General features: G+C 39.8%; 2 protein-coding genes and 1 long non-coding RNA gene across 6 annotated transcripts; 2 read left to right on the top strand and 1 right to left on the bottom strand.

The window, feature by feature from the left end:
* Window positions 1–249: 249 nt before the first annotated feature.
* On the top strand, window positions 250–3,387 carry LOC135163773 (TBC1 domain family member 19). 2 transcript variants are annotated; one of them, XM_064123559.1, is made up of 9 exons: window positions 250–364; window positions 433–555; window positions 843–1,050; window positions 1,297–1,445; window positions 1,575–1,805; window positions 1,919–2,228; window positions 2,520–2,721; window positions 2,918–3,104; window positions 3,190–3,387. In XM_064123559.1, the coding sequence occupies exons 1-9, from the start codon at window positions 260–262 to the stop codon at window positions 3,256–3,258; spliced, it is 1,584 nt and encodes a 527-aa protein (XP_063979629.1). In that variant the 5' UTR covers window positions 250–259; the 3' UTR covers window positions 3,259–3,387. The 2 variants fall into 2 exon arrangements, with proteins under 2 accessions (XP_063979629.1, XP_063979628.1); XM_064123558.1 differs by having other exon boundaries at window positions 843–1,445.
* LOC135163775 (uncharacterized) lies at window positions 3,192–3,739 on the bottom strand. The gene is made up of 3 exons (XR_010299186.1): window positions 3,643–3,739; window positions 3,543–3,571; window positions 3,192–3,331 (listed from the first exon to the last, which is right to left on the bottom strand). It is a non-coding gene; the product is annotated as an uncharacterized LOC135163775 (long non-coding RNA).
* A 140-nt stretch (window positions 3,740–3,879) lies between these two features.
* Window positions 3,880–15,315, top strand: LOC135163769 (coronin-7). 3 transcript variants are annotated; one of them, XM_064123545.1, is made up of 10 exons: window positions 3,883–4,091; window positions 5,506–5,718; window positions 5,813–6,148; window positions 6,400–6,953; window positions 7,041–7,193; window positions 8,045–8,473; window positions 8,806–9,334; window positions 9,630–11,065; window positions 11,442–11,531; window positions 11,660–15,315. In XM_064123545.1, the coding sequence occupies exons 2-10, from the start codon at window positions 5,559–5,561 to the stop codon at window positions 11,666–11,668; spliced, it is 3,696 nt and encodes a 1,231-aa protein (XP_063979615.1). In that variant the 5' UTR covers window positions 3,883–4,091; window positions 5,506–5,558; the 3' UTR covers window positions 11,669–15,315. The 3 variants fall into 3 exon arrangements, with proteins under 3 accessions (XP_063979616.1, XP_063979615.1, XP_063979618.1); XM_064123546.1 differs by lacking the exon at window positions 11,442–11,531 and having other exon boundaries at window positions 3,880–4,091; XM_064123548.1 differs by lacking the exon at window positions 8,045–8,473 and having other exon boundaries at window positions 3,886–4,091.
* Window positions 15,316–15,472: the final 157 nt, after the last annotated feature.

Here is a 15,472-nt window from a genome sequence, read left to right as displayed (position 1 = left end):
AGGAACAATAACATCTTATTTTCACGAATAAACAGACTTATGGGGACCCTTTGTGCTCATCGATACAGCAGAGTGCTACTTGATCTCCCGGCGCCATTTTCATTGCGCAGTAATACACCGGGAAACCGGGGTTATTTACAAATGGCGTCCCTTCATCGTCTCAGCGATTAGAATTCATTTTAATAGAGTTTGGAGCTATTTTGACGGATAAATCACGCATTGGGGGCTTCTTCGAAGTGGTAAAAATCATTTGGGACGCATGGAGGGACATAAAGATACCCTTGAGATCGACAAGGCTGCGCAGAAGCTCACCGATGAGATTCAGTCTATGAGTAATTACAAAAATCTCTACAATGAAATCCAGGTGGGCGATTTTTATCATTTATTTTGGTCTGTGGGGCTCATTACCACTGCATTTGATTTTGGGTCTAGAGGCTCGTCGCCTCGTCGGTGGTCAAGAAGGAGAATTTCAAGGGAACGTTGACCGAAGCACTCAAGAACAATGGACTCGAGACAGAGATCAGGAACACCGTATTCCACTGGGCGCGTTCTCAAGTGAATACAGATTTTTTTTTAATTTTTGAAATTTCTTGGAATTTTAACGATTTTTGTATTGAATGAATACGTTATTAGCGTTCATATGGAAGTTCCGAATTTTTGAGGTCACATCAACGAATGCAAAAAATTTTTTTCATCATGGTGTACGAATAAGTGACTTTTTAGGCGCCGAAAATGGTTCACGCGCCTAAAAAGTATTTTCACCACACAATGGGGTGAAAAGTAATTCGATAGTCGTGAGAAAAATACAATTCTTTACCCCCGGGTCTGTTCTGGTGTTCGAGGGTCATCTTCGATCCATACCGGAAGTGCGTCCGCCTGATGCAGACCTCAATTACCTCAGGAAGGCGCAAATTCAGTGGGAGAGGAGGATTCAGAAATCTTTGAACTCCATGTGCAATGAGTTGAATGTTCCGCTTGCTAGGATTCGACCGAGTGCTGATAAGGAAGAGCTCGCGGAGAAGTGGAATGAGTTGAGTACTTACGATATTGGTGAGTATCTCCATCACGCGATTTATTTACGATCAATCGAATATCGATTGGTCGTCCATCGATTTCATTCGATATTTGTCTTCCTCGATCGAGCCCCGATATTTCCGAGAGACAGAACTGCGATTGCTCCATTCTCCTGGAGCCTTTCTGTCATTCGCCGGACAGTGGTCACGTGGGTTAACCTCGTGACACCTTCAGGTAGTACTCAAGGGCGCCTCAGATTCAAATTTCTTTTTGGTTTATCAGATTTATCTCAGTACAGACCGCTGTACGCGCCCAAGGACTTCCTCGAGGTTTTATTCTCCGTTCGTGATCCTGGATTCAAGAAACAGCCTAATGAACCCAACTGGGAGTTCAGCCATGTTCAAATACGAGTGAAGCAGCTTGGAGAATTGGTAGGGCCTTTGGGGAGAACCCACAGGAAGATTTATTTCTGATTAGAGGCGCAAGAGCGTCGCCAACGTCCCAAAATATTTTATTTTCGAGACATTATGACTTCCAGGAATTAATGGAAATATTTACAGAGGGAAACTTACGCTGAATTATCGCAAGGAGTTGCTCTCCTGGGGGTCAATGGAGAAATGCCAGCCGCTGGAAATTTCCCCAATCTCGAAGCTGAGAGAACGATTTTGGGAGAAAAGGTCTTGACCTTGAATCATGCTCCCATAGCTCAGGAATTCCTGAAGCGCGGAGCCCCGCGAGCTCTGAGAGGACAACTGTGGTCTCTTGTGCTGGGGTCAATCGTTAAAGATCTTGTAATATTTTTTATTCAGTAATCTGCCAGTCGCTGAAATTAAGACTAAATTTTTATGAATTCTTTAGTAATTTTTCAAGCGATTATACTAAAAAATCGGTTGAATTGGTTTAGGACGTTGAATATTACGAGGAACTGAAGAGTATGGTTCTACAATACGACATAATGGTGGATAAACTCATCATCAAGGACGTGCAGCTGACGGCTAGCAACGATGATCAGTACTTCGTCTTCGAGGATGTACTTTACAAAACGATGTTGTGCTTCTCGAGGGACTCTGAAGTGTTGGCTCCTGTCACGACTGACAGAAGTGCGGGGGGTCAGGTGATCCATGCCGTTCTCCAGGGGAAGCCTGCAGCACTGGAGAATACTCTGGTGTTTCCGCCGAGTGGAGTCATTCCATTTCATGGGTTCACGATGTATGGTGAGGACGAGTTGACAGTACAATGGGACGGAAAAATGTGCGGAGAAAAAATTCTTTAAAAATTGACTTTCGAGGAATTTTTAACTTGACTTTTTCCTTTTTTTTTTCAATGTTTTTTACTGATGCGATCTACTGGCGGTCACGTACCAGTACTTGTTGATAGTACTTGTGTGTAAAGTGACTTTTAATGTACTGAATTAACACATTAGCCAGTAATAATTAATGAATTTGACAATTGAGTAAAATTGACGACTTCATTTCGATCATTTTTTGATACTCGTGGAATTTCAGCTACACCATTTTGCTACCTCTACGATGATCCCTGCACTATGTACTACACATTCCGAGCATTTTACCTACGATATTGGTTTCGCCTGCACACTGTATCCAGTCACGAGCAGGGAATCGTCGCATTATGTTTATTATTTGAGAGATTACTCCAGTGTCACGAGCCCCAGCTCTGGGCGCATTTCCGTAGCATGCAGATACAACCGTAAGACATTACATTAATGCACTAAATTGTAATTATCACCGAATGATATTGAACGTATGTTTTTCTCAATCAAAATATAATTTTCATCATCTGTACGTAAAAGCAATTTTCCATCGCTCTCTAACAGTAAAAGTCCATTTTCCCACGGGTTGACATTTGTCTCATCAAAAGACGACTATTTCCAATATTGTTCCAGTGTCAAAGTTGTTTTCAAGTGGCTGATGAGAGGATTTAGTGGTCACCTACCTCCAGAGCAACTTCTCTACCTCTGGGATCTCATCTTGGGATACGATTCACTGGAAATTATTTCACTCCTAGCCGTCACCATATTGAGCTTTCGCAAGGAGAATCTCCTGCAAGTCAACAATCTTCACAATGTTGAAGTACGTGGTATTTTCTCTAGATTTTGATCAATTTTTTTCCAGAAATTTAGAAATTTGATGTGAACGATTTTTCGGTGATCTTCAGGCTGTTCTCGCGGACTTGTCGTCGTTGAAAGTTATGCCTCTTCTTCAACTCGTCCTGATCAAGGAATGAACGTTAGACTTTCAAAACTGTTAGTCAATTTGATCCATGTCATTTAAATTGATGGTATGTAACTGCTTTTCCTCTGGATTATTCACAACAAATCAAATAAATTAATGATAATAAAATGAATAAAATAGATGCGAGATTACGTTTTTGTGTTATTCCTGGGAGAATTTTCTTCATTATTATTACAAAATAAAAATTCAGTAGAAAATTCCATAGAAAAAATATAAAAAAATAATAGTTTAATTATCGGTTAGTGGAAAATGTAGGACACAGAGGTCACTACTTACAGATACCCTCTAACACATGAGAATTCCGCCTGTAACACACAGAGGTCACTATTTATATTCCATTTTTCATTATTCATAAAAAAAAAAATGAGCAACTAACGAGTCATTTTAACCTCAGCACAAACGGTAAAGACCCAGTACAAACAATAGAACTAGTTTATTTTGGAAAAAGCAATCGTCTGTCGACTCTCTCCATGAAAATGAAATTCCAACTGTCCGAACCGTCAGTACGCATGCGTGAGAGCCTTATTACTCTCAATCGGTCATTTATCCTCAGCACAATGGTGACAATCTGAGATGGAAGGGTGGGGCGATCTGTAGAGAGACGACGCTTTCTGCCCCCATCGGGATAAGAGCAACGAACAAGGGGAGGTTTTCCGTTTCCGGCTGTCACACTGCTGCGACGCCTGCCACTGTCTCCCAAGCACTGGGCACTGTTTATAATAACTCGAATAGTCCGAGATTATAATCGTTTTATCGTGAATTATCGTCAGTGAAAGTTAACGAAGACTGCGAGGCTCTAGTCCAACGGTATTGCTGCAATAATACGTGAGTATTCACTAATGTGAACAGTCGGCAAATTATTTGTTTGTTGTAATGTACAAAGCGCCCTGTGTCATCCCCCCACTGTATAACCAACTTTCTGTTACCCCCCTTGGGGTGGAGGGGGGTGAGGGTGGGGTAGCCACCGGGTTCTCTCACCCCATGCGATTATTAGTCATGCACAGCCACCGCTTTTAGAAATAAAAATGAGAATAGGATCCTTACGGTCTCTTAGGTTTGTTTTTATTTTGCTGGGATTTTTTTACTCACGTATCGGTGGAGTTATTGTTGAGGGGAAGAATAATCGAAGGGCTTTGTTCTTGTTTTGGAAGTCCTTGACAAGTTTTTTTACATTATTGGATTTTATTTAATTACCATGACTTTTTGGGGGTCTTCTTCGTAAAGATAATGTGAAATAAAATTCTTCTTTTAGTCGCTTATGACGTGTTTTCATTTTGCTGGGATTTTTCATTCTCGTACTGGTGGAGTTGCTGGTGGAGGAAAGGATAATCGAAGTGCTTTGTTCAGGTTTTGGAATTTTTTGTCAGGATTTGTATTAATTTATCGTGGTCTTGTATTATTAGATTTTATTGAACTACCAGAATGTATTAGAGGTCTTAGAGAAGGATTACATTGTACGAGTTGTCTCGATGGGCCTCTAGATGTTGAAGATGTTCATTTTTAAGACCAGTTTATGCTAGAAGTATTTATGCAAAACCAACTCTTTACGAAAAAATTGTAAATGTGTTTTCTTATAGTTTCACTCACGTTTGTTCCTCGTTTGCTGGGATTTTTCGTCTCACAATAGTCGAAGTATTCTGAGGGTAAAGAATAATTCAAGGGCTTTGTTCATTTTCTGGAATGCTTCCTCGAAGCTTATTGTGGTCAATGGTATTTTCGGAATACTCTGGTGAATTCCCTTTGAGGATTTTTTTGGTGTTTTCAAAGAACTTTTGGATATGCTCCATGGAACCTAAATCAGAGAAATTGTCGCGGTTCGCCAGGAAATATTAAAGACCTTCATTTTTAACATCGGTTTCTCCGTCCAACATCAGCAGCCTCTTCTTCTATTTTATTTACAAATTTTCATTTTGCTGATCGATAGTTCCAAATTGAGACCTTTATTTTTAGGTGTTTCTCAGACTCACACATGAGGAACAAGTGATTTAAGTCGTGTGATTTGTTCAACATTTATCGAAGTTAATAATGTTTAATCGAATTTATTAACAATATTGCTATGTATTCATCGGAATGTTCATTAATATCTGATAAAATCATTCCATTGTCAGATAACTTAAAGTATTATTTCTTTAGGAATAATTTCCACTCCCCCTGCTTATGAAAAATGAGGGGAAAATAGTTCTTTATTTATTTATCTATTGAAATTATTGTTAAAGAAGCAAAATTTGTTGTTTTTCAGATTACATGTGTGAAGAATTTGTAATAAAATTGGAATAACTAGATATAAAAAATATGGCTTGGCGATTCAAGGCGTCAAAATACAAGAATGCAACGCCAATAGTGCCAAAGCCAGAGGCATGCATTCGTGATATATGCGTCGGGTCTTATCAGACCTATGGCAACAACATCGCAGCGTCCGCTGCATTTATGGCATTCAATGTTGATCACAATGGTAATGCAACCCACATATTTTTTTTAAAATGTCATTCCCCGGAGTTGAATCAATAAATTGCTCATTCATTCTGCAACTTGATTGCATTAACTAGGATCTAGTCTGGCTGTTTTGCCACTGGAGGACTGCGGAAGGAAGAGCAAAACAATGCCCCTTCTTCATGCACACGCTGACACTGTCACTGATATGGATTTTTCACCATTTCACGATGGATTATTGGCAACTGGCTCCCAGGATTGTCTCGTTAAATTGTGGCACATCCCCGAGGCTGGACTCGAGGAGTCTCTCTGCAATCCTGAGGGTACATTTTCACACAGACAGAGACGAGTCGAGGTTGTACGCTGGCATCCCACCGCTGAACATCTACTGACCACTGTTTCTTATACTAATTTGTCACTCTGGGATGTCGTGTCGCAACAGGAACTCTTCTGTAAGCATTTTTTATTTTAACATTCCTTGAAAGCCTTTAGAAAATGTCTTAAGGAACGTAGTACTTGATAATTCATCACAATCATATTTTTAATAATTTTTAGGTCCAAGTTTTACAGAAAAATTGAATGTGTTGACATTTCCAATAGAATATTTTCTATCAGTTTAAACTTGATCAAATGGTTTCCCTCGAAAACGTAAATTGATAATTATCTCGTCTGTCAGCCACTCAAGTATAATTTTACTCTCCAGCAAACAACGAACATTCCGAGGTGATTCAATCAGTCAGCTGGAAGTACGACGGCTCCCTCCTCGCCACCTCCTGCAAGGACAAGCAAGTTCGCATTATCGATCCACGAGGATCAAAATCAATCGTACACACGTGCCCCAGCCATCAAAGTATCAAAGACTCTCGCATTGTCTGGCTGGGGAACAGTGACAGAATATTGACAACTGGCTTTGACGCCGCCCGGCTGCGTCAGGTTTACATCAGGGACCTCAGGAATCTCTCCGACCCTGTGAAAACACTGGAGCTGGACTGCAGCACTGGTATCCTCATGCCACTGTTCGACCAGGACACCAACATGCTGTTCCTGGCAGGCAAGGGGGATACCACCATTTTCTATATGGAAGTCACTGATAAGGATCCATTTTTGGTGGAGGGCATTCGCCACAGTGGGGAACAAACCAAGGGCGTCTCTTTGGTGCCCAAACGTGCACTCAATGTCATGCAGGCTGAGGTTAATAGGGTGCTGCAGTTGACATCAAATATGGTCATTCCAATTATGTATCAGGTGCCAAGAAAGGTGAGTAATTATTTTGTGACAAAATATTTATTATCGTTTATTATTGAATCAGTTGCCATATTTATTCACTGGATGCTCCAATTACAGTCGTACAGAGACTTTCACGGTGACATTTATCCAGACACAGCCGGTTGCATTGCTCAAAATACTGCTGATGCATGGATCAAGGGTCACAATGCCCCAGTTCCAAAAATATCCTTGGATCCTGCCAAACGTGCTAAAGGAGAGGAGCCAATAACAGTGAGTATCAATTGCATCTCCCTCCTTGCAACCCCTGACATTTATCACATACATCAGCAGCAGCAGCTACTGTGTTACTGCGCACCTTAGTTCTGAAGTAGTGTTATTTTTATTTTAAACTAGTAGCTCATCGATGTGAATTATTGGAATTTGTCTTTTTTTTGCTAGGGATGGACTTTTGTTGCATATTTTATTTCAGCTCCTCGTACTTTATCCAGTTCGTTTATTTTAGCAAAGCTGAGTTGTAAATGTGATTTTGGCACGTTGGGAAGAGAATGAAACGATCGATTTGTGTTCACAGTATTCGATGTGTAAGTAAGTTTTAAGAATAGCCTGGTATATTGGTCCACTTCTCCCTGCGATAAAAATTTACTGCGTTAAAAGTAATTGGAGATCAAATAGCACTTTACGTTGTTAATGAGCGGAGTGACAAATAGCCGCAGCGTTGATAAAAAATGGAGATCGATAGTGTCATTCATGAACGAGATCGAGGACAAAAACCTCATTTATTTCTGGGATGATTGTCTATTGGAATTTCTCTGCGTGTCGTGATTTTTGTTTGAGAAATATTTCGAAATTTTGATGAACGATTTGATGGCACAATGAAATACGCAATCATATTATTTAATTATTTAATTTTTTCGAGAAGTTGAAGAGTTCCCAAATGTCAGAGCTTTCTCAAACCCTGAGGAATTTTCGAAAAAATTTTAGAATCAAAAACCCTCTATTTTAACAGTTGTTTTTAGCATTCTACCAGTATTTGCGCACGTTGTTAGCTTTTTTGTGGCACCGTAGCTGGATAAAACAGCCCCCATAAGTTGAATAACCCGGAAAAATCTTGAAATACTCAGATACACAGAGGAAACTTGGCGAAACTGAAGGAAAACCAGCAGGACATAAAGGCCGAGCAGGTGAAGGCAGCGAAGAGTCTGCATTCTACACCTAAGGCCTTCGTCCAGCCAACAAAGGTGCAGTCAATCGTGCAAGACCGCGAGGAGAAGAAGGAGAAGCGTTTGGAGCCCGAGCCGGAGAAGGCGGAAAAAATTGAGAAACCTGAAAGACAAGACAAAAACGATGATACAATGAGGCCAGTCGAGACAGATGATGACAAGCAGAAGGTGCAGAATGGCCAATCAATGCCACCAAAGCCATTGCCAAGGTCATCGCGAGCTAACAGCATCTCCGAGGAGGAGCCCAAGCCTGTGGCTAGACCGAGAACATCACCCAGTTCTGGGACTGTTGTCACTTCTGTCAATCCTAATATGGTTGGGGGATACAAGGTCCGAATTTACAATGAACGAGACGAGGGGATTTTTTATTTAATTTTTGTTGTGGGCAATTTTTTCTAATTTTCATACTTCTTGAAGGAAATTTTCAGATATTTTATGGGAAACCTTGACGTCTGGAGCAGTAATTCATTTGTTCATTTATATGTTTATTTATTTATCTAGTTAATTAGTTAGTTATTCGTTTAATCTAATTTTTGACTGTCTTAGAACTATTTTGTTTTTCGATATTAAGAACAAAATATCTGTCTGAAATTTATTATTTTATTTTTGCATCCAAAACAATAACAATTTCATGTAAAATCTTAATTGTACTTAATTTTCAGCCGCGTCTGGGTCCTAAGCCCTTCCAAGCCAAATCCGGAAGCCAGGAGTTCTCTTTCGACAAGGTCTTCTCAGTCCCAGTAGCCCCAAACACCGATACAAACGGCTATTCCGCAGATTCTCATCCGATTATAGACAGCACACCACCGGACGCCGACAAATCCCCGACATTCGACAGCGAGCGAATTAAAGAGTCCGAGAACGGCAAGAGTGACTCCTCGTCAATGGAGGAGGACGCCAACTCCAGTGACTCCGGCTACAAACCGAAGACGCCGAGTACCGCTGAGCGTCGCAAATTATTCGAGACGAAAGTGAAGGACGAGTCGCCGGAGAATGAGGAGACACCCGGGAGCTTAGAGCGCGGTGGACTCAACAGAAATTCAATAGCCGAGCGCCGAAGACTCTATGAGAGCAGATCGGTCTCTGTAACCGATGGGAATCTAGCGGAGAAGGCAATGGGCTCGCCCACGGCCCTTCGTCGGAGGGACTCCTTCAAGTCCAAGTCCGAGGTCCTCAAGGACGACGAGAAGGGTGAGTCCCTTGATATTCTTTAATGATGATATTCGCGGGTTCGAATGAATTAATTAAGTGGCAAAGGGTGAGGGGAGGGGAGAGTACAATTTGTTGTACCTTTAAGTCAATCAGACCAGAGGTACATAAAATAAATTGTTATCATGTCGGTGATAATAATACATAGGACCCATTCGATTTTTTTCTGTTTTATTAAAGGGCAGGCTATTTCATTCTTCTCATTGGGAATTTTTTTTTGTAATTTTTTGGACAATAATATTGTGACAAAATATTCTGAGTTCTGTTATTTCAACAGGTAATCACGACAAAAAAATTCCCATGCTTCGACAGCAGAGTATGGATCCCCGTCTGGAGAAGCCCGAGCCAATAACAACTCCCACCCCAAAAAGAACATCAACAGTTTTCGGAAGAGTTTCAAAATTTCGTCATCTAAAGGGTACACCCGGTCACAAATCAACGCACATCGAGAACATCAGAAACATAAGTCGACAGATATCAGGGGAGTGCGATGGTTTTCACGCCAATTCCGACAGAGTGGCCGTTCCACTGAGTGGTCCAGGTGGCAAAATAGCTGTTCTCGAGTTGAAGAAAACTGGAAGACTACCCGATGGTGTGATGCCAGCTCTCGTACATGGTGCCACTGTCATGGATTTTGCATGGGATCCCTTCGACAATCAGAGGCTAGCAGTTGCCTGTGACGACGGTATCATCAGATTATGGGAGGTGCCGGCTGGTGGGCTGATGGAGCCAACTAATGAGCCCAAGTTCACGGTTGAGGCTCACACTGATAAAATTTATCTGATTAAGTATCATCCACTGGCAGCTGATGTCCTCGCTTCGGCGTCTTATGACACGACTGTTAAAATCTGGGATCTCTCGAGGATGGAGGAGGGGGCAGTGGCTAGAATCACCCTGGGAGGGCACACCGATCAGATCTTCAGTCTTGCTTGGTCACCATGTGGGCAGTATCTGGCGACTGCTTGCAAGGATGGCAAACTGAGGGTTTACAAACCCAGATCTTGTGACAGTCCCATCAATGAGGGAAAGGGCCCAGTGGGAACAAGGGGCGCCAGGGTTGTCTGGGCTCTAGATGGTCGGTTTCTCCTTGCTATCGGCTTCGACAAGGTCTCGGAGAGGCAGATCATGATGTTCAAACCGGATAAATTGAATTCTCCTCTCAATACAGTGGGCCTTGATGTCTCACCAGCAATTCTCATGCCATTTTACGACGAGGACAGTTCCACACTTCTACTTACGGGACGTGGTGACTCGACCATTTACGCGTTTGAAGTCACTGAGGAGGCCCCCTACATCTGCCCACTCAGCCATCATCGATGTGCCAGCCTTCATCAGGGCTTGTCCTTTCTGTCCAAGAACAAATGCGATGTTGCCAGCGTGGAGTTTGCATCTGCTCTGAGGCTCACCAACAACACGATAGAACCACTCAGCTTCACTGTACCCAGGATTAAGAGCGAACTCTTTCAGGATGATCTCTTTCCCCCCACCAGGGTTACATGGAGAGCCAGCATGAGTGCTGGGGAGTGGTTCAGTGGGGCCAATAAACAGGCCACGAGGGTCAGCTTGAAGCCACCTGGAATGGACTGTCTCTCGGAGAATCAGGGCTCTGGCATTGTCACTGCTCCTGTTGCGGCTAAGGGACAATTCGCTGTGTCACAGCAGCCATTTGGCAGACTCAACTCCAATGAGTGGTACAAGGCTAAGCATGATGAGGTGAGGGGTTCAGGGTTTGGTGCATGAAATGGTTCATTGGCTTGATTTTTTATTTCGTTTTTTTTTTCTATTTGAAGCCGATGGAGAGCCGCAATTTTTGGCTTGAATAAGTCTAATGAAGTTGATAATTACCTGATCTTTATTTATTTATTTATTCAGTGACGTCGAGACTATTGTTTAAGTTGATTTAAAAAAAAATAACTTATCACCAGAATTTTTGGGAGAACTCACTAAACTTTTTGGGATTCGCTCTTTTTTTTTGTGGCGTGGAATGAATTTAATTGACTTCATAAAGACAATGATGATGAGGTAAACTGTCGTTGATTGCGAAAATCAGCTTGTGTGTTTATATGTGCGTGTCTATGTTGTGTGGTAGATCCAAAAGAACATGAGCAACAGTCTGGGGGAGATGATACAATGCTCGCTCGAGCAGGACCACATGGAAGGGGTGGAGGAACACGAATGGGTAAAATTAGATATTTCTTAATCAACAAAATATTAAAAAATCTTTTGGTTGCATTTCACTCCTTCATTTTGTTTGTAAAAATGCATCTGGTGAAACCACAAATTAACGCAGACAATTTCCCCCTTCAGGACGATTAAACAACAGCACGCATGAATGACCAGCTGCTTGGAGCGGAACGCCACCACAGAAAAAGAACAAAAAGAGTGAAAAAAAAAATCTAAAAAGCGTCGAAGTACGTCCGAAAATGATTCATCGGGCGTCTCGCTTCGGTGCGTGTCACTGAATAACCATCTCCGGTCATTCTGGCTCCCCATCGTTGTCCTGTAAGCCACTGATAACCGCTCTCTCCATTTAATATTCAACTCAACCCAATAATTTCGCTCCTCATCAGCAGTTAACTTGCATTTTTTCCACATTGTGTGCCACATTCAGAGTTTTATTTCTATTATCGTTAATCTGTATCAATTGTGCAAAACGAGTGCGATTTATTTCATGCATATTAATTTATTCATTCACGTGTGAAAAAAATTTATTGAAAGATATTATTGTTCCTTTAAAATGTTCTATTTGAATTCTGTGGGAACTTTGTTGTAAACTCGTTTGTTCACCAATTATTGTACATTCAATTCATCCAGAATTTTTATTGTAATAATTCATGCATGATTCTATTTTTTCTTGATAAATATGATGAAGAAGAATTCATAAAAATGGAGAACTAAATCCTTGTAAATCTCACGCTCAAAATTTTCCATAAAACCCACATCGTATGTTGATTATTATCTAATGTTGATTACTATTATCACATATAATACCACAAGTGGTTCAAAATTATCGAATATTTCCCGATAGATTCGTTGCAAACAAATGAAGGAGTCAAGTTTTTCAGGCTAAAAAATCACGAGTGCGAAGCACGAGTGATTTTTCCTGAAAAACTTGACGACTTCATTTGTATGCAGGGAACCTAGAGGGAAATATTCTATAATTTTGAAGCTCGAGTGGTATTCAGGGGATTATTTTTCCTATCCAAATTTCGGCCAAGGGAATTGTGCCATGACATGAAAAGAGGTTTATTTGGTTAAGTGTCGTTTGTTTACCAAAATATTCAAAAAATTATCGCTGATATTCGAGGTAGGCTATACAAAATATCAACAAATGGTGCAATTCTATTGGCTGAAATTTGGGTGGGAAAAATAATCATAATTATTCAATATTGTTTGATGAGATACAAAAATTGACTGAATCCCCGCGATGTTTTAGCTGAAATTGAACAGAAAAATTTGAAGGACCTGACACAAGTTTGAAAGAATTCCAGTGGAATATCTTCTTGAGAACGATAGGTTTATTCATTAAATTTTTTTCACACGTATCGAAACACCTCCCTTTCGAGGATTAACGTGTGATCATAGCTCTAGTCTAGAATGAAATACTTTTTCGTCACTCTCGCCTGTTCATTTTGACTCTGTAATACGTATATTAATGGTAATGGCTTAGTATAATTGTCATGTAGTTTAGGAATTCAGGAAATCACTGGTAAAAAATACCTCGTGACTCTTGAAAATTGCTACGGAAATTCGTGCATTTGTTTTTGCATTTTGTAGCGACGTACTAGGACGAACATTGAGATTTCATTTTACGTAATTCAAGTTGATGAATTTCGAGGCGATCTTATTGAGATTATTGATATAGTTCGTAATTGAGCAATCAACAGGATGATTCGAGAAAATGAGACACCTCGAATTTTCTTATGATGATGATGAATAAATCTATTTATTAGTGAGATTGGGGAGGCGACAGCATAATATCGATTGGGGTAGTTGTTTCTCGAGTGAGGTCGTCGGTCGGGTGCTTTTGATTATTTATATTTAATTCATTTATTGGTCGGTCGAAAAGAAATGAAATTTAATCGAGTCGTTTCACTGCAAATGAGTTTTCTTTTCATTATCTCACATAAAAAAATTGGAAGAATTGATAGGCGAATATATTCACATCCAAATGTGAGAACAAATTTTTTTAGATAATCTTATTTATTTTCTTTCTAGGATAACAAAACTAATAAAAATACAGTTAAAAAAATTATATTCCAGATATTGGAACTGAAAATATCTGATCGAAAAGTTATAATAAATTATATTTCAAGTAAAACCTCAGAAAAGTGAAAATCACTCATCAAATTTCATGACTTCGAACAAAAAAAATTTCACTTCGCTAAAAATTTCGAATAATTTTTACTGAAATTTAGGGTAATTGGTGATTATTAATTATTGTAAATAGAAAATTTGCAATTTCAGTTTCTCCCTTTGGGGCAATTCTCCCTAATTCACCAAGTGAATTGAGATGCACTCGGCTCGATAATAAATAATATCCAACGAGAAATAATTACTTCGAAATCACGCGTGTGTGATATTTACTGAGTGATACTGTTTTCCCCCGATGTTTACCCCTTGCACGCACACTCATAAATAATTTACGATTAAAAAATAATTGAAGAAGTACGTGAGAATAATAGCAATAAGGGTAGTTGAGGATAATGCACTAATCCATGACCGGTTGAATAAATTGAGGGCAAAAAAAATCATATCGAGTATTAAAATAATTAGTCCCGGCACTGGTGACTCGCCTCACCTCCGATTAATCGATTATTCACCGTAAATACGATGAAAGTCATTTTCTTTTCATGATTCAAGAGACTGTCATGAATTCCTACGTAAAATGCTCGGGGAGATAATTTTGAAATTCTCACCGGCAAATAGAGTAATTGAAACATCTTTATAATTCCAATTTTACACTTTTTACATTGATACATAATCGATAAAGCCATTATTTTTCATCGACGATTGTGGAAAATGACTCCAACGATTTTTGCTACGCATATATTTTCTAGTAAATGGGAGAAAATGTGAATTATTTCGTGATGTAAAATTTTTTACATTTTTTAAATGTCGTAACATTATTAACTGTACTGTACAGAGTAATGTAATTAGATGTGGCGCTTGCCATCCTGAGTAATTGACGGTGACTCGTCCACTGCATAAATTTCCAATCTCTCCAATTCGCTTTTTGAAAAGCAAAGAAAAATTTTTACTTAAAAAATAATCCTCCAAAGGTGTTTTTTATTTTTCCAGTATCGAGTCAGTGTTCATTACGATGGTATCAAGGTACCACAAAACCCTTGTCAAAGAAGCGACCAACGAGGTGCCAAAAATGTGAAATTTCCATTGAAATTAATCACCAAAATTGAGCCATTCCATGATAACCATTCCATGTGAAAAAAAAAAAACATTTTTACTGATCTTAGAAAACATTCGATATCTCGTTCGCAATTCAGGATGACAAAATTAATTCAACACATTACTCAATTATTTTTCTAATTATTTATCAGTACTAATCCGATATTACCGTGACTTTGAGTACTTGATTTGCTGAAGTCCCTTCTCAAATAATGATACCAAGAGGCATTGAAATTTGCGGAGCCTAAAAGTACCTCGGAGTTGGTGGACATGCGACTGATGGATAATGAAGTCAGCATAATTTTTTACCTCCCTGGGCACCCCATTTCACGTAATTACCACTTGTAACCGTGCCCTCTATTACTAAAGTTGAAGGAAAAAGTTACGATGACTTCATTATATGTCATAATTTTAGATGAAGGTAACGAGCGAACGGTGATCCGCCAAGAGTAGTTTTGTCGTAGTAGTGACGTCTCTTTGTATCGACTTTATATCTTACCATGTATTTCATCTATAAGATATTTCTACCAAATAACAATGGAGGCTTTAATATTCAAGTGAAGTTTGTCTTCTTCATTCCTAACCATCCATGGCCAATATCCTTATTTTTATTCTGCACAATTAGTCCTCCTCAGCCCAAAATTAGGAAAAAGGATGAAGAATTCGGTGCAACAAGAGAACAATTTAGTTCCATAACAACATAATAAATGAAGG

Source organism: Diachasmimorpha longicaudata, chromosome 6 (genome assembly GCF_034640455.1).
Source record: "Diachasmimorpha longicaudata isolate KC_UGA_2023 chromosome 6, iyDiaLong2, whole genome shotgun sequence".
NCBI lineage: Eukaryota > Metazoa > Arthropoda > Insecta > Hymenoptera > Braconidae > Diachasmimorpha > Diachasmimorpha longicaudata.
This window is presented reverse-complemented; position numbering and strand designations above follow the sequence as displayed.